The sequence below is a fragment of the Salmo trutta genome, chromosome 31 (assembly GCF_901001165.1).
Source record: "Salmo trutta chromosome 31, fSalTru1.1, whole genome shotgun sequence".
NCBI lineage: Eukaryota > Metazoa > Chordata > Actinopteri > Salmoniformes > Salmonidae > Salmo > Salmo trutta.
In genome coordinates, this window is record NC_042987.1 from 10,835,533 (window position 1) to 10,857,969 (window position 22,437).

The 22,437-nt window shown below is 42.1% G+C and overlaps 1 protein-coding gene and 1 non-coding gene across 2 annotated transcripts; both read left to right on the forward strand.

Moving 5' to 3' along the window:
• Positions 1-1,287: 1,287 nt before the first annotated feature.
• Positions 1,288-20,151, forward strand: LOC115169505 (E3 ubiquitin-protein ligase ZNRF1). Its single transcript, XM_029725191.1, has 5 exons — positions 1,288-2,235; positions 5,407-5,502; positions 6,037-6,142; positions 19,239-19,355; positions 19,515-20,151. Exons 1-4 carry the CDS (start codon positions 1,722-1,724, stop codon positions 19,294-19,296), a joined length of 774 nt encoding a protein of 257 aa, XP_029581051.1. The 5' UTR covers positions 1,288-1,721; the 3' UTR covers positions 19,297-19,355; positions 19,515-20,151.
• Positions 10,299-10,375, forward strand: LOC115170300 (small nucleolar RNA SNORD71). The gene has a single exon (XR_003871043.1). It is a non-coding gene; the product is annotated as a small nucleolar RNA SNORD71 (small nucleolar RNA).
• Positions 20,152-22,437: the final 2,286 nt, after the last annotated feature.

The window sequence follows — 22,437 nt, forward strand, 5'->3', positions numbered from 1 at the left end:
CATCTCCATTGTCTTGGTTACGTTGATTGATAGGTTGTTATTCTGGCACCACCTGGCCAGGTATCTGACCTCCTCCCTATAGGCTGTCTCGTCGTTGTCGGTGATCTGGCCTACCACTGTTGTGTCGTCTGCAAACTTAATGATGGTGTTGGAGTCGTGCCTGGCCATGCAGTCATAGGTAAACAGGGAGTACAGGAGGGGACTGAGCACGCACCCCTGGGGAGCTCCAGTGTTGAGGATCAGCGTGGCAGATGTGTTGCTACCTACCCTCACCACCTGGGGGCGGCCCATCAGGAAGTCCAGGATCCAGTTGCAGAGGGAGGTGTTCAGTCCCAGGATCCTTAGCATAGTGATGAGCTTTGAGGGTACTATGGTGTTAAATGCTGAGCTGTAGTCAATGAATAGCATTCTCACATAAGTGTTCCTTTTGTCCAGGTGGGAAAGGGTATTACAGACTCAATTAGGGACATGTTGGAAATGTCAGTGAAGACACCTGCCAGTTGGTCAGCAAAATACAAAATGCTGCTCACATTTCCACATGTTTATTAGCTTTGGCAAGAGAATGAATGTCCAAATCGTGAAAATAATACCTGTGCAATGTTGTGTGCCGTGTGGCTCAGTTGGTAGAGCATGGTGTTTGCAATGCCAGGGTTGTGGGTTTGATTCCCACAGGGGACCAGTATGGAAAAAAATGTATGAAATGTATGCATTCACTACTGTAAGTCGCTCTGGATAAGAGCGTCTAGTAAAATGTGTGCAATTTTTCCAACATCATGACACTTATTTGGAGTCTGTGGCTCAAGTGGTTTGAAAGCGTGAATATCAGTTGAATATCCAACTTGAAACTGTCTTTACCTTGGTATGAAAGCTAAAGTACCCTCGGTGAAGATCACGAGAAGTGCGCATGTTTTGATTTATTGTGTTTGTGCTGATCAGAAGGAATGTGTGTTGGGCCTCACTCAAGTTGATGATTATCCTGGGTCATGCATTGAGCTACAGAGCAGGGCACCTGTCAAAAGAGTAATTTCTGGAGTGTCGGAAGAAGTTGAAATTGATATACTAAAGAATATTTTTGGAGTGGTAGATGTTCGTATGATGAATCATATGGTTAATGGCTTTTATAGCAATGGTGGTGAATGGCACTGTGCAAGTTGAAAATGTGTAAAAAAAAAGATTGACATTGATGTTCCCATTGGGATTAAAAGACATGAGGAGCTACATGGAGTACTGGCTCTTGCAGAGCCACACTCTCAGGCCCCAGAGCCTGAGCAGGGTAATTTGAAGTTTTGAATGTCTGAAGGAGTGGGAATATATATTATTTATGTTTGTAAATTATTTTGTAGTTTGTGTGGATTCATTAAAATGTTCTCTTTCCCATAATGGAATGTACTTTTATTTTGTGAATTTCTTCACAACCATCCAGTTGGTGGCGACGATACACCTTTTTGCGCGTAGTTCGCAATTAAATCCAAAGAAGAAGAAGATGAAACTGAATTCACTTCCGCTGGCAACCAAAAGCAGTCAGACGAGAGGGACGTCAAACAAAATCAAATGTGGAGAGAAGAGACGATTCAGAAACAGGAAAGGAAAGGAACCGTTTGACAATACTCTATTTATAGAACAAAGATAATTTAAGAGATCGTGGGAATAATTTAAATACACATTTCGAAAATAACACATTTTTAGCTAAATCTCCTGTTTTGTGGGTAAAAACGAAAGAGATGGGGACAAGAGCTAGTCGTTTACAAGAGGACCCAGTGTCTTCGGCTTTCGTCAAAGATGGCATAAAGCGGGATTCCTATCGACGAGCCCGCTGCAATAGGCCCGCCAGTCTTAAGATAGACTTTTCGGGGAGTTTTGACGATTCGGAGACCAACCGTAGCCGATCGGAGGAGGGCAGCGATTCGGACATAGGGCAACAGGCGAGCGCCGTTGGAAGCCCCGCCGACCACAACAGCCACCCATCCATCAGCCAGTCATCACCAGCGGAAGACAACAGCGAATGCAAGCGCGAGGAAGACGGTAATAGCAGTCCCGAGGGTGCTGTCAACGAGGAACATCTGCCTGGAGAGGAGACAGGCCGCGTGTCTCACCGCACTTTCTCTGAACGTTTACCCGGTAATCGACACTCTAACGGGCGCAACGTCAGCGCAAGATCCGTACGTATGAGAGGCATCAATCAACGCCCGGTGTCGGAGGCTTGGATTGGCCTCTACCGTGTCAACAACCGACATGGTGACAACCCTTTTTGTGTTTTTTATGTATTGTTTTATTACGTTGCAGTTCCTATTCACTTTTGGCAGATTTAAATCCTATACACAGCATCATTTAGACAGTCAGTCAGTGCGAACAAAAACACAAATGTACCCTAGGTAGCAACGTTAATTGGCTTGGGCGCAAACATCTGTTATAGCTGATATGTGAGACGTGACACAAATTGGCCAGACTTACTACTGAAACGGCATTCTTGGAGGGATGATGTTTCTCTCGTGCATACAAGCTACTTGACTTACAGCTGAACCCCTTGTATTAAGTTGTTACAATCAGGCTGCTGTGTCGTTCCACCTCAAAAAGCACAAGAAAGAGAATTGACGCCCACCATCTCAGATTGTGCTGAAATGTTTTCTGTAGTTAAGAGACAGAAAATGGGATGCTTGGGATGTACCTACGCAATGGAAGTTTACATTTTAAATGGTTATGCTTAAGGTTTGGGTAGGGGTTAATGTTAAGAGTTTATGGTAGTGAAGTCACAGTAAAAGTCAGCTAATAGTTTTTATTAGAAGTATGAATTTCAGCACCCTGCAGAAGGGCCACAGTTGTTCAGGACAAACATAGGTACAGTTAAGCATTTTCAGAATTGCCATTTTTACAACAATCGACTGATGGTGACTCAATGTTTGACAAAGCAAAAACTGTTTTTTAGACATTTTTGCAAATTTAAAAAAAACTAAAACTAGCATGTTTACATAAGTATTCAGACCCTTTACTCAGTACTTTGTTGAATCACCTTTGGCAATGATTACAGCCTCAAGTCTTCTTGGGTATAACGCTATAAGCTTTGCACACCTGTATTTGGGGAGTTTCTTGCATTCCCCTCTGCAGTTCCTTGCAAGCTCTGTCAGGTTGGATGGGGAGCGTCGCTGCACAGCTATTTTCAGGTCTCTCTAGCGATGTTCGGTCGGGTTCAAGTCTGGGCTCTGGCTGGGCCACTCAAGGGCATTCAGAGACTAGTTCTGAAGCCACTCCTGCATTGTCTTGGCTGTGGGCTTAGGGTCGTTGTCCTGTTGGAAGGTGAACCTTCACCCCAGTCTGAGGTCCTAAGCGCACTGGAGATGGTTTTCATCAACGATCTCTCTACTTTTCTCTGTTCATCTTTCCCTCTATTCTGACTAGTCTCCCTGCCTCTGAAAAACAGCATGATGCTGCCACCACCACGCTTCACCGTAGGGAAGGTGCCAGGTTTCCTCCAGCTTGGCATTCAGGCCAAAGAGTTCAATCTTGTTTTATCAGACCAGAGAATCTTGTTTCTCATGGTCTGAGAGTCCTTTAGGTGTCTTTCGGCAAACTTCAAGCGGGCTATCATGTGCCTTTTGCTGAGGAATGGCTTCCGTTCCACCAGAGATGGTTGTCCTTCTGGAAGGTTCTCCCATCTCCACAGAGAAAATCTGGAGCTCTGTCAGAGTGACCATCGGGTTCATGGTCACCTCCCTGATCAAGGCCCTTCTCCCCCGATTGCTCAGTTTGGCCGGGCAGCCAGCTCTAGGAAGAGTCTTGTTTGTTCTAAACTTCTTCCATTTAAGAATGATTGAGGCCACTGTGTTCTTCGGGACCTTCAATGCTGCAGATATTTTTTGGTACCCTTCCCTAGATCTGTGCCTTGACACAATCCTGTCTAGGAACTCTACGGACAATTCCTTCGACCTTATGGCTTGGTCTTTGCTCTGACATGCACTGTCATTTTGGGATCTTATATAGACAGGTGTTTCTTTCCAAATCATGTCCAATCACTTGAATTTACCACAGGTGGACTCCAATCAAGGATGATCAATGGAAACAGGATGCACCTGAGCTCAATGTCGAGTCTCATAGCAAATGGCCTGAATACTTATGTAAATAAGGTATTTCAGTTTTTTATTTTTAAGACATTTACAAAAATGGCAACTTTTTTTGCTTTGTCATTATGGGGTATTGTGTAGATTGGTGAGGGGGAAAAAACAATTGAATAAATTTTAGAACAAGGCTGTAACGTAACAAAATGTGGAAAAAGTCAAGTGGTCTGAAAACTTTCCAATTGTACTGTATGAGATCATCACATTATATTTTGCTCTTAAACACACTGAGGCTTGGTGATTATCGAGGGGGAGATTGTTGGAAAGATTTTTCAAATAACCTACTGTGAGGAACTATAGTTTTAATAGGTTTATATTGTCATTCGCAATGGATGTAAAAAATAAATAAAAATACTTCGACTTTCCTACATTGCTGCGCAGCAGGCCAGGTACTTCTATGGGTCCCCCCGGCACCCACGCTCCCTCAACATTAACAGGACAGAGAAAGTAGACAAATGCTCACATGGAACACTCCAAACAAAAGACAATGGAAAAAATTGACAACTCGTCAATTATGGTTATGAAATAAACCAAAATGTGTTTCGGGTTGTGTAGCAGGTTGTGAACTCTGCAAACTACGTTTCCACTCCGAGAATGTGAACGGTAAATTACTGTAATTAATACATGCAGTAACAGAAATTGATGTAACCAAATTACGGGGATTAACTGTACAAGTACTGCTGGTGGCATGTAATGGGGAATTTATAAAAATAAGCTTCCCTTATAGTCATAGGCCTACGAAACAATCCACAGCTATTTAAAAAAAAAGAAGCTTTCACATATGGCAAGGTCCTGACTGACAAGGAAGAATCTCACAGTGTAGGCCTACATTATTAATCAGACAGATGGACAGAAGTGGTTGTATGTCAGTGAGACCCCTACCCAAACCAAGCTTTGGATTTATTTTCCCACGCGCCATTAATCCAGCCCCCAAGCAAGTCTAGGAAATGGGTCAAAGTCCTCACGTGGGCACAGCTGACAGCAGGGCAGAGAGGGAGGGGATATGTAGGCCAACTGGGCACACTCTTCCCCCATGTCGTCCCACCCCTGAGGCTGAACTCCTCTTGTTATGCATGTTGTCTGGTGGAATGATGTTGACTGGAAAACTAATCATGAGTTAGTTGACCTGACTTGATCATTGTCAGGATGATACTCGGATCACACAAATGCAAATGTGAACATCTACTGAAGACCCATGGCATGCATGATGGACAAGTTGATTTGATCTTCTCCCCGCTTTTGTTTGTCTAATGTTTCGTTGTTAATCATGGGCATGTTTTTGTCATCTCATCCCCAGATATCCGCTGTCCGTTCTGCTCCAAGTCTTTCTCGGGGGGCAAGATTGAGAATCACCTGTTGAGCTGCCTCACATCTCCACCTCTCCCTTACAACAGTGAGTATGAGTCCACCAAAAACTCAGTGCAGAGGCCTGTTTCATTTGTTACAAACAAAAGAGGCTCTTTACGTTCACCCAGAGAAAGGGTTGACATTGTATGGTAAACAGTGGGGTTATAATGGTGGCAGGTTAGAGCGTTGGGCCAGTAACCGTAATGTTGCTAGTTCAAATCCCCGAGCCGACAAGGTGAAACATCTGTCTGTGCCCTTGAGCAAGGCACTTAATCCTATTTGTTCCAGGTTTACCTTTGAATGGCAGACCCTGGCCGTGACCCCATTCTCAGAGGGATATGGGGGGAAAAAACACATTTCCAAATCACACACATTAATACACACTTGTACATGTTTGAAATAGGACAAATGTAAGCACCCACCAAATAATAATTACAGTCTATTACACAAACAGTAGCATATATAAAAGTTCAGGGATAATGTGTGTTGAAAGTATGTTAAAAGTCCCTTCCCTGCCCCCTGGGTTTGTGATGACACTTTAACGTCTAACTGTCGTCTCTGTGATTCGTTGTGTTCTCAGCGGACGTGCTCAGTAAGGACAGCGGGGAGTGTTCCATCTGTCTGGAGGAGCTGCAGCAGGGAGAGACCATTGCCCGGCTGGCCTGCCTATGTGTCTACCACAAGGGGTAATAGCACTAGGCCTTTTCACACGCGTTGTTCTTAGCCCGAGGTTATCTTAGCACCAGGCTATGACTGACCCTGGGCCTAGCTTATCCTGTGTTCACCAAGCATTTGTTAACATGGGCTAAGCTTTAGCTCAGGGCTAAGGATTCACACTTCTCAAAGCCCTGGGCCAGTGGTTCCCAAACTTAAATATATATTTTTTAAGGAGCTCAGTCAGGCTTACTCTTGAAAGTTGTAATATTACAATGCACAAGGTGCAATTTTCGAAGCAGCAGTTTTCCTCTTGTAATTGCAGAGCTAAGAAAGAGCTGTTAATAACTTGGAAGAAATGTCTAGATCAACTAGCCCATTTCAGCTAACGGTATTTAGCTAGGTTTTTTAGCCCATTGATTTTGTTGTGTTGTTTGAGTCACTCAGATATCACATGAACACACAAGACATGGCAAGGCTTGTAGAATTGCAGGAAATGAGCTTTAAAACTGCAAAATTCTATCTCCACCTCATGTCCTGCTATGTATAGAATAGTAGGAAATGAGCGTTAAACCTGCAAAATGTTCTCTCCGCCAACAAGAAGGGTGTGAACAGTTTGTCATGGACAGTGCTTGTGCCCATCTCAGCCATGTGACCAATGTTATAAGCAATAAGGCACTTATTAACACATTATTACCTCTCCAGTTGTGCTCGTTTCACCAGCTAACGACGTGCCTGGCCCAGCATGCATTTGTAGGCTCCCTGTGTTTTGCTATAGCCATATTAAGGCCTAATTTATTTATTTAAATTGGCTGATTTCCTTATCAGTAGTTCCCAAACTTTTTATTGCCCGTACCCCTTCAAACATTCAACCTCCAGCTGCGTACCCCCTCTAGCACCAGGGTCAGCGCACTCTGAAATGTTGTTTTTTGCCATCATTGTAAGCCTGCCACATACAATACATTTTTTGTCACAACCAGGCTTGTGGGAAGTGACAGAGCTCTTATAGGACCAGGGCACAAATAATATAATAATAATCAATAATTGTGCTCTTTATTTAACCATTTTACACACAAAACCTTATTTGTTCATGGGAAATGGTGAATAACTCACCACAGGTTAATGAGAAGGGTGTGCTTGAAAGGATTCACATAACTCTGCAATGTTGGGTTGTATTGGAGTGTCTTAAATCATTTTCCACACACAGTTTGTGCCTGTATTTAGTTTTCATGCTAGTGAGGGCCGAAAATCCACTTTCACATAGGTACGTTGTTGCAAACGGCGTCAGTGTCTTAACAGCGTGATATGCCAAGGCAGGATACTCTGAGCGCAGCCCAATCCAGAAATCTGGCAGTGGCATCTGATTTAAATGACATTTTCACAGAACCGCTTGTTGCAATTTCGATGAGGCTCTCTTGTTCAGATATCGGTAAGTGGACTGGAGGCAGGGCATGAAAGGGATAACTAATCCAGTTGTTTGTGTCATCCGTTTCAGGAAAGTACCTGCGTAATTGCGCACACAACTCACTCGGGTGCTTCGCTATATCACATTTGACTTTTTTTTTACCTTTATTTAACAAGGAAGTCAGTTAAGAAAAAAATTCTTATTTACAATGACGGCCTACCGGGGAACAGTGGGTTAACTGCCTTGTCAGCTCGGGGATACGATCCCATTGTCCGTAAGCTTGAGTTCATTTGCACACAAAAAAAATCATGCAATGATGGAAAGACCTGTATGTTGTCCTTGTTAATGCAGACAGAGAAGAGCTCCAACTTCTTAATCATAGCCTCAATTTTGTCCCGCACATTGAATATAGTTGCGCAGAGTCCCTGTAATCCTAGATTCCGATCAATCAGCCGAGGAAAAAAACGAATTAACTAGCCCCTCAGAGCACTTCATGATGACAGAAGTGAGTGCTACGGGGCGATAGTCACTTTGTTCAGTTACCTTCGCTTTCTTTGGTGAAGGAACAAAGCTGGACATTTTGAAGCAAGTGGGGACAGCAGACTGGGATAGGAAGAGATTGAATATGTCCGTAAACTCTCCAGCCAGCTGGTCTGCACATGCTCTGAGGACGTGGCTAGGAATGCATTCTGGGCCAGCAGCCTTGCGATGGTTAACATGCTTAAATGTCTTACTCATGTTGGCCAGGGAGAACGAGAGCTCACAGTCCTTGGGAAGCGGCCCGTGTCGGCGGCACGGCGTTATCCTCAAAGCGGGCGAAGAACATGTTTAGCTGTCCAGGAGCAAGACGTCGGTGTCAGCAACGTGGCTGGTTTTCCCTTTATAATCCGTGATTGTCTGGAGTCCCTGCCACATACGTCTCATGTCTGAGCCGTTGAATTGTAACTCCACTTTTGTCTCTGTACTGACGTTTTGCCTGTTTGACTGCCTTACGGAGGGCATAACTGGACTGTTTGTATTCGACCATATTCCCAGTCACCTTGCCGTGGTTAAATGCGGTGGTTCGTGCTTTTAGTTTTGCGCGAATGCTGCCATCTATCCACGTTTTTGGGTTTGGATAGGTTTTAATCATCACAGTGCGAACAGCATCCCCTATACACTTCCTGATAAACTCAGTCACTGTGTCAGTGTATATGTCAATGTTATTCTCAGAGGCAACCCGGAACATATCCCAGTCCGTGTAATCAAAACAATCTTGAAGCATGGATTCTGATTGGTCAGACCAGCGTTGAATAGACCTTAGCACGGTACTTCCTGTTTGCGTTTCTGCCTATAGGAAGGAGGTGCAGAATGTAGTTGTCATCTGATTTGCCAAAGGGAGGGTGGGGGAGGGCCTTGTAGCCATTCTGAAAGGGAGTGTAACAATGGTTGAGAGTTTTTGAAGCTTGAGTACTGCAGGCAATGTGTTAACTTCGGTAGAGTTTTCCTCAGATATGCTTTATTAAAGTACCCAGATACAATAAATGCTGCCTCAGGATATGTGATGTAGTTCCCTGAGAGCCTTCGCGGTATCGGCTTGAGGGGCAATATATACGGCTGTGATGATGACTGAAGAGAATTCTCTCAGGAGGTAATGCGGTTGACATTTGATTGAGGTATTCTAGATTGGGTGAACAAAAGAACTTCACTTTCTGCACGTTACCACAACGTTACCACGAGTAGTTAATTGGGTAACATGCACCTCCGCCTTTCTTCTTCCAGGAGAGTTCAGTGCCATGTACTGAGAACCCAGCTGGCTGTATGGATGGGAACAGTATATCTGGAGATAGCCATGATTCATGATGGTATGAATCATGATGGTGTACTACGTGCACATGCTAGCAGAAAGGAACGAGGTGGGTAGCTAGCAAAGTATGTCCTTTTAGCAAAATAAACAAACCAAAAATCTGATCTCTTAAAAGTTTTGGCCCAATAGGTCGGACATTAGTGTTGCACGGTATACCTGTACTATAGTAATATCATCGTACCAAAACCTCATGATACTTATGATACCAACATTTTTAAAATACCATAGTACCGTTTTCATATGATACTACCGACTTTTTCACCCCTTCCAATCTAAAGATTCTGCTAGCGCCTGTTATGAAATGTTTATGAAGTCAGATTTGTTTATACATTTATGCACCAGCCACTCGTCTCTTGTATGTGCAGGTCTAATAATATCCACTATACTTTCATGCCAGCCGCATCCCACAGACCCTACCAGCCCTCACTCACCTGCTTCTCACCATCCGCTCTTCACTTGTCTATTCCTCCGTCAGTTTTTTCAAATATAAGTTTGCCGTGATGGCGAGCGGTATGCAGACCCAGACCCTGATGAGTGTTCTGTTAGATTTGTATATTTGTTACATTCGAGCAGAGCGCAATGTTGATTCATTGTTTCATCCCCTGTTATAACCAAGAGCACAGACCAGTCTGAGTAGACTTTGCAAATTCACTGTCATGCAGTCTCCTGGTAACTTGACAGTAGGTTTAGGCTAATTAGATTGGCACAGGAAAAAAAGGATAAGGGTCTGCTACTCATGAGATGTGCTTCAAAAGGTAGGATTCATGTAGGCCTAATGTAGGTCTAAACTACATCAAAACTCTATTTATTTCTGGTGCTCCTTAAATTCTTAAACATTTTAAAAGTTGGGAGCAGTGTGTGTTTGTAGGAGAGAGAGTGGTGTGTGTGTGTATGTGTGTGTTTATGAGTATGTGTTTGAGTGTGAGGTACTGTAGACAGTGTGTGAGGAAGGGATGGAGTGTTCTTTCGACCAATCGATTGGTCGAAATGTTGAAACTTATTTTTCCATATATAGACAGTGTTTGAATAAAATCAATTACATGTGCACTGAGCTTGTCAGATGCGTTAAGCACACTGTTTGATTAAATAACTAAAACACACAAATGACTCAAGAAAGAGCCCGACGGTCAGTGTTAAAAAAAAAAAAAAGGACAGTGAGTGCCTGTGTGACTGGCACATGTTGTCTCGCTCTCCTCCCTACTGCATCGAAAAGGAACCACAGCAGAGCAAGTGTTTTATTGCGCTGTCCGTGCTGAAGCTGCAACAATTCAGCCATTTTGTTTTTTACTTGTTTCTGACTGAAAAGTTCTGTTACCAAAATCCCTCATTTGGAAAAAACATTCCCTCAACCCTTGCTCTCTTTACGTGAAACATGTAAGCATTGCATGCATGTGACCAATAGGGCCTGACCTATAGCCTATCATAATTACATCAATAAATTGGTTATAACAAACTCTGAACACAGTAACACATGACAGCAAAATGTATGTGGAGGAAGTGAAAAAGCAACAAATGTTTACTGGTTGCTCAGGAGGAAAAGAGGAAGTCAGGTCTGTGGAAGATATTTGGCATTTTGAAAAGGAGGGTATAGGAGCAAATGTTGCGTGACTATTGTGTGCCAAACAGTTATTGTTAGATTCCAATATTAATATTTTTTCGGACCATTTGAAACCGTGTAAACAACACTAAATAAGTGTACCGGAGAGTCTTTTCTAACGGGGAAAAAAAGATCTATAAAGCCTTTATTACAGCAGACTAAAAACAATTGCATACATTTGGGAATTGCAGTTTATGTATCATTTAGGCTAATTATTCATAGCACCCTTTTTATTTAATTTTAAAACTAAAAGGCTTGATTGCATTTCAAAGCATGAATGTCTCGTATGCTGTGTGATGGCATGGACGAATGAATGCTTGATTGATACAGTAGCCTGTATATTGAAATATAGACCTAAGTAAGTTACGGTATTAAGACTAAACAGAATGTGCTCTCAGGCCTACAGCTCGATGGTGGTTATACAAGACTACTATACTAATCCTACTAATTATAACGACATTACTTATTATTATAATGATGATCATAATAATTGTAATAATAACAAAGGAGATCCAGAAAAAGGAGGGTATAGGAGCGAGTGCTGCGTGCATATGTGTAACAAACAGGTGCTGTTAGATTACAATATAATTGTTCTGCCTGTTTGGAACAGTGTAAACAATACATTTTAAGTAATACCAGTCTGTTCTAACAAAATAAAATGGTAAAGCATCCGAATCTGTGAAAATGATTTATCCAAAATTTTGCTGTTGCATTTTTTTTTTTTTTACCTTTTATTTAACTAGGCAAGTCAGTTAAGAACCAATTCTTATTTGCAATGACTGCCTACCAAGCATGAGGCTTGGTGCTCACGGAATCAGTAGGGTATTAAACAAACAGGCAACAGAAGCAAGATCTGTCTTATTTCTGTAGATGTATATGGATGATTTATAAAGTCAAGCACATTTAGCAGTTAGGCTATTGATTATAAACCTAATTAAGTTGGTTTCCTGTCTCCTCAATTTTCAATTAGGCTAAGGCAAGGGCTTTTTCCTCGTCTCTGCTGCTGCCTCTACCGCATCGTTCTCAGTCCCAATATGCTGGTTAATTTTGCTATTTTGCACATAGCAACATAGGGGAAGGCGCCAATTCTTCTGCGCACTGAATATTGTTTCGGAACCACGGACAGCGACCTTATCCAATGCGGGAGAAAGCGCATTTGTTATAAAATATTAGATTTTAGTGTTACACCCTAATTTTTTCCATAATATAACCATATACAATTTCAGTACAATCACATGTCTTAGGGATGGACTGTGCCATCCCCGTGGCCTCCGCAATGGATTAGTCCACTGAGACAGGCGCAAATCAGACAGTCTTGTGCACCATAATATAAAAAATATTTAAAAAATGCAACTGCTCGACGAGAGAAACCTCGGTCGACCAACAGCCTATCAACCAAACAATCGACCAGTTGACTAAATGGGGTCAGCCCTAATAGCTATATCCAAATAAATGTCAATAGAAAAGCTATGAAAACAGACGGAAAGGGAGTGTTTTCTGCCCTTCCAGCTGTTGAGTTTGTGGCTTCAGTTGGCTAGCTAAGTGAGAAGACATTAGCCAGCGTGCAAGCAACCGTTTTTGTTAGCCATAGCAACCAATGTTTTTGCTTTGATTGAAGTTGTTTATTTTTGTCAGGTTTGTCCTCGGATGGAAGAATGAAATAGTATAAATGTACTTGTCAAAATTGCGTGCAGAACGAATCACAAGCATATGGAAAGTAAGTGCAAGTGCAGCTTTTGTGATTGGACAGTGAAGAGTCTATGCATTGTTCTTGACCCTGTTTCACACTGGCTATTTTGGCACCATGTTTCCCCGGGAAACCAAAGCAGGACCAGCTAGCTCTGGGCTAAGGTGTTGGTGCTAGCCCCGGGCTAAAATCTCCCTTAGCCCATCTTTACAAAAAAAGATTGCAGTTTTGAAACTGCAGTAAAAGTGCAGTAACTGCAGCTGACTGTGGTATTTTGGACGCAGTATTGCAGAATAGGTATTTGCAGCGTAATGCAGTTATACCAGTTATATGCGCTGACATTCAAAAAGTATGAAAGCCAATGGTACAATATTCTAGAACACTGCTGTGCGTACGAGTGCATGTTTTGGACTATGATAAACTCTTTAGCCCTGGGCTGAGGTGCAGTGTGAACGTGCCTACTGCGGATTTAATACACACCTACTGAGGATTTAGTGCCTTCAGAAAATATCCATACCCCTTGACTTATTTCCCATTTTGTTGTGTTAGTGTGAATTCAAAATGGATTACAGATTTTATTTTTAAATCAATCGACCACAATACCCCATAATGACAAAGTGAAAACATGTTTTTAGTCATTTTTGCAAATGTATATAAAAAATAAAATCAAAATCTCAGTTATAGGTATCTACACCCCTGAGTCAATACGTTAGAATAACGTTTGGCAGGGATTACAGCTGTGAGTCTTTCTGGGTAAATTCAAGAGCTTTGAGCACCTGGATTGTGCAACATGTGCACATGTATTATTAAAAAAAATCTTCAAGCTCTGTCAAGTTGGTTGTTGATCATTGCTAGACAGCCATTTTCATGTCTTGCCATTAGATTTTCAAGCCTATTTAAGTGAAAACTGTAACTAGCCCACTCAAGAACATTCAGTGTCGTCTTGATAAGCTTACTCCAGTGTATATTTGGCCTTGTGTTTTTTGTCCTGCTGAAAGGTGAGTTTGTCTGTTGGAAAGCAGACTGAACCAGGTTTTCCTCTAGAATTTTGCCTGTGCTTAACTCTATTCTGTTTCTTTTTATCCTAAAAAAAACTCCTTGCCGATGACAAGCATACTCATAACATGATGCAGCCACCACCATGCTTGAAAATATTAAGTGGTACTCAGTGACGTGTTGGATCTGTCCCAAACATAACACGTTGTATTCAGGACAAAAGGTTAATTTCTTTGCAACCATTTACCAATAAGAGTCCTTGGTCTTTGTAGTTGAACATGTTTGAAATTCACTGCTTGAGTGAGGGACCTTACATTTATCTGTATGTTCGGGGTACAGAGATGAGGTAGTCATTCAAAAATCATGTTAAACACTATTATTGCACAAAGTGAGTCCATGCAACTTATTATGTGACAAATGTTTACCCCTGAACTTATTTAGGCTTGCCATAACAAAGGGGTTGAATACTTATTGACTGAAGACATTTCAGCTTTTCATTTTTAAATAATTTGTAAACATTTCGAAAAACATAATTCCACTTTGACATTATGGGTTATTGTGTATAGGCCAGTGACACAAACTCTCAAAATGTGGAAAAAGTCAAGGAGTGGTGAATACTTTCTGAATGCACTGTACATGTGACCCAGGAGACAAACGGTGAACAAAGCACAGGTCTGTGGAAAACGTTGTGATGCAATCATGAGTTGCATTCTTTGGAACTCTCATTTAGTAATATGCCTTCCGGACTATGTGAAATTACATGGTTATTTTGTCACTGCTTACTGTGAAAAAAATCCAGTAATGTTTTTCTCACACAAGTCATCTTTGATATCACTAAAAGCTCCATTGAATAATTTAAGAATTGAGAAAGTTGTTCATTGACTACAGCTCAGCATTCAACATCATAGTACCCTCCAAGCTCATCTCTAAGATCAGGACTCCAGGACTGAACACTTCCCTCTGCAACAGGATCCTGGACTTCCTGGCACACTGCCCCCAGGGGATGAGGGTAGGCAACAACACATCCGCCACGCTGACTCTCAACACGGGGGCCCTCGGGTGCATGCTTAGTCCAGTCCTGTACACCCTGTTCACCCATGACTGCGTGGCCACACACGACTCCAACACCCTCATTAAGTTTGTTGATGACAAGACTGTGGTAGGCCTGATCACCAACGATGATGAGACAGCCTATAGGGAAGAGGTCATGATCTGGCAGTGTGGTGCCAGGACAACAACCTTTTGTTGTCCAGAAAATGTTCTGACGTATCAGATATTGGTTGTCCATCTTGTACTATGAGCGGTGCTTCAATGCAATTGGACAAAGACTGCAGCTAATAGCCAAGGAGCACTCAGCATGTGAGACCAAAACATTGCTGGCGAAGAAAGCAACAACAACGCGTAGGTTGTCACTAGTTGCCACAGTCAAAATTGGCTATATCGTAAAAATTAATGAACCTTTTGCTGAACCTTAAATTATCAGTGTAGTTAAGGTTAGGTTTAAAATCAGATTTTAAAGAAGAGAAATTGTAGAAATAGGTGGGGTTTAGCCTTAATTATGACAGATTGGTGGAGCTGTGGAGAGAATGCAGCTGCCTTTTTCAATATTAAATGTTTTCACCTTCAATTCCCTCAAGAATATAAATCCAGATTGTCTACGTCAGCCCAACCATTTGCGGGTCCATATTCATCACTTCCGTCTCCTTTTAAAAAAATGTTTCCCCACATAATAATGTGCACACTTATAAAGCAACTCGCTGTTTGCGTGTCGGCAGTATCAAGTAGGGAATTATTGTGTAATATGAGCACCCACGACCCAGGGTTGAGAATGGACAGAATTAAAGATTTGGGACAAGGAAATCTGGAACTGTGAGTATGGCCAAGTTAAGATTTTAGAAGTTGTATAGTGTATGCCCAGCATAAGGAATTTAACATGGTCCACCCACACCAGCACAGTCGTGAAGAGGCTGAAAAGATTTGTCAAGGGCCCTCAGATCATCAAAAGGTTATACAGCTGCACAGTTAAGAGCATCTTGACTGACTGCATCTCTGCTTGGTGGCAACTGCTTGGCATCCGACCACAAAGCGCTAGAGGGTAGTGCGTACAGCACAGTACATCACCGGGGCTGAGCTCCCTGCCATCCAGTCTATACCAGGCGGTGTCAGAGGAAGATCCTAAAAAGTATCAGACTCCAGCCACCCAAGTCATAGACAGTTTTCTCTGCCACGGCACGGAAAGTGTTACCAGTGCACCAAGTCTGGAACCAACAGGACCCTGAACAGCTTCTACCCCCAAGCCATAAGTCTGCTAAATAGTTAGTCCAAGTAGCTATTTGGTTATCTGCATTTGACCCCCTTTGCTCTAACTCTTAACCTCTTACTCTTAAAACCTCTTACATCTAGATGTTCCGCTAGCGGAACACTGCTCCAATATCCAATGATAGGGCGTGGCGTGAATTACAAATTCCTCGAAAATCCGAAAACTAACATTTTTCAAACATATGACTATTTTACACCATTTTAAAGACAAGACTCCTTTATCTAACCACACTGTCCGATTTCAAAAAGGCTTTACAACGAAAGCAAAACATTAGATTATGTCAGGAGAGTATCCAGCCAGAAATAATCAGACACCCATTTTTCAAGCTAGCATATAATGTCACAAAAACCAAAACCACAGCTAAATGCAGCACTAACCTTTGATCTTCATCAGATGACACTCCTAGGACATTATGTTATACAATACATGCATGTTTTGTTCAATCAAGTTCATATTTATATCAAAAAACAGCTTTTTACATTAGCATGTGACGTTCAGAACTAGCATTCCCACCGAACACTTCCGGTGAATTTACTAAATTACTCACGATAAATGTTCACAAAAAACACAACAATTATTTAAAGAATTATAGATACAGAACTCCTTTATGCAATCGCGGTGTCTGATTTTAAAATAGCTTTTCGGTGAAAGCACATTTTGCAATATTCTGAGTACATAGCCCGGCCATCACAGGCTAGCTATTTTGACACCCACCAAGTTTGGTACTCACCAAACTCAGATTTACTAAGAAAAATTGGATTACCTTTGCTGTTCTTCGTCAGAATGCACTCCCAGGACTTCTACTTCAACAACAAATGTTGGTTTGGTCCCAAATAATCCATAGTTATATCCAAATAGCGGCGTTTTGTTCGTGCGTTCAAGACACTATCCGAAGGGTAACGAAGGGTGACGCGCCAGCGCGTATCGTGACAATTTTTTTTTAAATATTCCATTACCGTACTTCGAAGCATGTCAAACGCTGTTTAAAATCAATTTTTATGCGATTTTTCTCATAAAATAGCGATAATATTCCGACCGGAAGTCGTTGTTTTCGTTCAAAGACTGAAAATGTAAAATGGACTCTTCACGTGCACGCACGCCCGTCTCATTGTTCTCAGATCGACCACTATCCAAATGCGCTACTGTTTTTCAGCCATGGACTGCAAACTCATCATTCAACGTTCTGGCGCCTTCTGGGAGCCTTAGAAAGTGTCACGTTACAGCAGAGATCCTCTGTTTTCAATAAAGAGGCTGAAGAAGGCCAAGAAATGGTCAGAGAGGGCACTTCCTGTTTGGAATCTTCTCAGGTTTTGGCCTGCCATATGAGTTCTGTTATACTCAGACACCATTCAAACAGTTTTAGAAACTTTAGGGTGTTTTCTATCCAAATCAAACAATTATATGCATATTCTAGTTTCTGGGCAGGAGTAATAAACAGATTAAATCGGGTACGTTTTTTTATCCGGCCGTGAAAATACTGCCCCCTATCCATAACAGGTTAAATCATCACATATGCTGCTGCTACTACTTATCTATCCTGTTTTCTGTCAGTTTACCCCTTCCCATATATATACTGAACTAAAATATAAACGCAACATGCAACAATTTCAACGATTTTACTGAGTTCATATAAGGAAATCAGTCAATTGAAATAAATTCATTAGGACCTAATCTATGGATTTCATATGGCTGCACAGGGGCACATCCATGGATGGGCCAGGGAGGGCGTAAGCCCACCCACTTGGGAGCCAGGCCCACCCGCTAGGGAGCTAGGACATCATCAGCTGTCCTGGTGGCTGGTCTCAGACGATCCCACAGGTGAAGAAGCCGGATGTGGAGGTCCTGGGCTGGCGTGGTTACACGTGGTCTGCGGTTGTGAGGCTGGTTGGACGTACTGCCAAATTCTCTAAAATTACGTTGGAGGCGGCTTATGGTAGAGAAAGGAACATTCAATTCTCTAGCAACAGCTCTGGTTGACGTTCCTGCAGTCAGCATGCCAATTGCGCACTCCTTCAACTTGAGACATCTGTGGCATTGTGTTGTGTGACAAATCTGCACATTTGAGTGGCCTTTTATTGTCCCCAGCACACAGTGCACCTGTGTAATGATCATGCTGTTTAATCAGCTTCTTGATATGCCACACCTGTCAGGTGGATGGATTATCTTGGCAAAGGAGAAATGCTCACTAATTCTTGCACATTTTAGAGAAATAATATTTTTGTGCGTATGGAACATTTCTGGGATCTTATATTTCAGCTCATGAAACATGGCATCAACACTTTACATGTTGCGTTTGTTTTTTATTCAGTATACAGTACCCCATGCATATACTGAGTATACAAAACATTAAGAACATGACAGACTGACCTGGTGAATCCAGGTGAAAGCTATGATCCCTTATTGACGTCACCTGTTAAATCCACTTCAATCAGTGTAGATGAAGGGAAGGAGACGGCTTAATAAAGAAGGATTTTTAAGCCTTGAGACAATTGAGACGTGGATTGTGTGTGTGCCGTTCAGAGGGTGAATGGGCAAGGCAAAATATTTGAAGTGTCAAGAACTTCAACTCTGCTGGGTTTTTCAACGCTCAACAGTTTCCCGTGTGTACATGGGCCAGCATCCTTGTGGAACACTTTAGTCATGTTGTAGAGTCCATGCCCGATGAATTGAGGCTGTTCTGAGGGCAAAAGGGGCGGAGGGGGGTGCAATTTAATATTAGGAAGGTGTTCCTAATGGTTGGTATTAATGTTTAATATTCATGTTTAGTATTAATGTTTGGTATACTCCTTGTATAGGCAAGTTATTATTTATTCTTCTATTTTTCCTCTCTGCATTGTTGGAAAGGGCCCATAAGTAAGTGTTTCACATTTTTATTTGATTTTTGATTTTGAAGAACACTTGTGGGAGCATCAAGCAGTGAGCGGCTATAACCTTATTTTCTTTACCAGAATGACCTAACCTTATCGCAAGTCATTCACCTCTGTTTGACTAAGAAGTATTTTAAGGTGTGAACCTCCTTTTGAAAGAAATACAGTAACCACAGCAAGTGTTTCTAATCCGGCTGTCTCACAGTGAGTCAGTCAGCTGCCTGCACCATGGTCAGAGTTAAGTCCCACCCTGGGACCACAGATGGGATTGAGTTATGTAACTTAAACTGCTGTAATACATATGTTCTGCGTGGTCCAAAATACGTGAATAAGTGAATCAAAAGGGAAAACAACCATTCCATTTCTGTATGTCTCATTACATGTCTTTGTGTCTCTCTTTCTCTGTCCAGCTGTATTGACTCCTGGTCCAAGGTGAAGCCATGCTGTCCCGAACACCCTTTTGATTGACTCATTGACTCACCCTTTTGATTGGTCACATGTCCTGCTCAGGGACACACCTGACTCAGGTACGTACGTGTTCATGACCCCATTTATTCCAACCCCATGATGTCACACTAGCCAACAGGGTAGGAGTTAGTGTGGACAAAATATTATGTGAAATATGAAGAGTTACATTCCAAGTGTGAGGAAAGTATAAATATTTTATGTACTTTTTTCCCCCACAGGAGACTGCAATGTTTCTATAATTGCAGCAAATATATTACGGCAATGAAAAATACCAGAGGCAAGCCTCCTAATTTTACTGAACCAGACACAGCCCCAAAAGGATGCGACCGCAGACCACTTTTTTCTCTTCGACCTGGTTCAGTCCATTTGACCTGGTTCAGTCCATTTGACCTGGTTCAGTCTGTTTGAGCTCAACTCAGACCACTATAAATACCACTGGAATAGACAGCCACCTCTCCTCTGTGAACATAGCCCAAACTATAAACTGCTGCACTCCAGAAAAACGGTAAATCGATTTATTATCATACCAGGTTGACAGTCCTGTGAAAGTCATTTTTAACTCAAGGAGGGGAGGAAAAATGTGTTTCTGTTGCCCATGCGTTCCTCTTCCCCTAATGTGGACTCATTCACGTTCCAGTGAATAAATGTTTCTGTCCATAAAAAAAACAGCCCAGCTCTGAAAATGTTAACTGTTCATGCGTAAATATTGCAATGCGTTGTTTTTTATAGCCCGATGTTGGAAAGCAGGGCTTTATTTTGTGGATTGGGTTGCTGTAGTAGTGATTGTAGGTGGTTTTCTATTGTCACCATGATACATTTCAGGAGAGGGATGGTGGGTGTGAGTTGATTGTTGAGTTAAAAGTGGATGATGCCAGTTTGTGTGGCTGGTTGGTGCTGAACTCACTGTGTTAGCGCCTTTTACTGCAGCTACAGTAGGTTGTTGGCATTTCCCAGGCCATAGTACTGGTGTCATGCCCATACTGAGCACTTTTTACCCCAAGGCTGAACTTTCTTCTCATAAGGTGTGCTTGATTGTACCACAGTTGCTAATTTAGTAACTACAGTAGAGTGTGTATGTATATATATATATATATATATATATATATATATATATATATATGTATGTGTATGTATGTGTGTGATAGCGGTGTGGATGAATGGGGACAGTCAATGTCCTGGATGACAGCGCCCGACTCTGGACAGCAGAGGCGAACTGCAGACTTCTCACTGGCTGTGTAAATGAGAGGGGTGTGTGTGTTCTTAGTGCCCTGATACCCTCTGGTTGAGAGAGTTTTAATCCTAGCGTTGTTGCATGTCATTTCAGCAAGCCTTGACACCCACCATCTCAGATTGTTCTGAAATCGTTTCTGTAGTTAGAAACAGATAAGAGTTCCTGAATACTTTCCTGACACTACTTGTCTGTCACAGAGAACTGATGCTACAGTGCCTTCGGAAAGTATTCAGACCCCTTGACTTTTTCCCACATTTTGTTTCATTACAGCCTTATTCTAAAATGGATTACATTTAAAAAATCCTCAAATCTACACACAATACCCCTTAATGACAAAGCAAAAACAGTATTATAATTTTTTTTAATTGCGAAATAAAATTTGTCAACAGATAACTTACATACGTATTCAGACCCTTTGCTATAAGACTCGCTGCAGACCTTCAATGTCTGCAGCATTGAAGGTCCCCAAGAACACAGTGGCCTCCATCATTCAAATGGAAGAAGTTTGGAATCACCAAGACTCTTCCTAGAGCTGGCTGCCTGGCCAAACTGTGCAATCGGGGAGAAGGGCCTTGGTCAGGGAGGTGACCAAGAACCCAATGGTCACTCTGACAGAGCTCCAGAGTTTTTCTGTGGAGATGAGAGAACCTTCCAGAAGGACAACCATCTCTGCAGCACTCCACCAATCAAGCCTTTATGGTAGAGTGGACAGATGTATGCATCTCCTTAGTAAAAGGTACATGACAGCCTGCTTGGAGTTTGCCAAAAGGCACCTAAAGACTCTCAGACCATGAGAAACAAGATTCTCTGGTCTGATGAAACCAAGATTGAACTCTTTGACCTGAATGCCAAGCGTCACATCTGGAGGAAACCTGGCACCATCCCTACGTTGAAGCATGGTGGTGGCAGGATCATGCTGTGGGGATGTTTTTCAGGGACTGGGAGACTTGTCAGGATCAAGGCAAAGATGAACGGAGCTAAGTACATCAGAGATCCTTGTTGAAAACCTGCTTCAGAGTGCTCAGGACCTCAGACTGGACAGGACAACAACCCTAAGCACACAGCCAAGACAATACAGGAGTTGCTTCCGGACAAGTCTCTGAATATCCTTGAGTGGCCCAGCCAGAGCCTGGACTTGAACCCGATCAAACATCTCTGGAGAGATCTGAAAATAGCTGTGCAGCAACGCTTCCCATCTAACCTGACAGAGCTTGAGAGGATCTGCAGAGAAGAATGAGAGAAACTTCCCAAATACAGGTGTGCCAAGCTTGTAGTGTTGTACCCAAGAAGACTTGAGGCTGTAATCACTGCTAAAGGTGCTTCAACAAAGTATTGAGTAAATGGTCTGAATACTTAAGTCAGTGGAATATTTCAGTTGTTTTTTTTGTAATAAATTAAGAAATGTCAACCACAAAAAATGTTTGATTTGTCATTATGGGTATTGTTGTGTAGATTGAGGGGGGGGGGAAATCATACATTTTAGAATAAGGCTGTAACCTAACAAAATGCAGAAAAAGTCAAGGGGTCTGAATACTTTCCAAAGGCACTGTATAAACTTGTTGGGTTGGGACTGGTGGGGGGGGGTCAGTGTCTGGCTTTTGACCATTCCTTTTGATTCCTCATGTATAACTCATTGTTTGAAGAAAGTGTGGCCCAATTCGGATGTTTGGTACTATATTGAATAAATATTATATGAATCCTGTAAATTAAAATGCCCAATTTGGATGCAATCAATTAGCTTTCAAAAATATAAGGTTGCACGAATGCTAATCTTATGTTTCTAACAGAAATGATTTCAGAACAATCTATGATGGTTGATGTCTACCCTCTTTCCTCTGCTTTTTGAGGTGGAACGACCATAGTGCTACTTTGTTCCTAAAGTGGTGTGATTAAAAACATACTGCTACGAT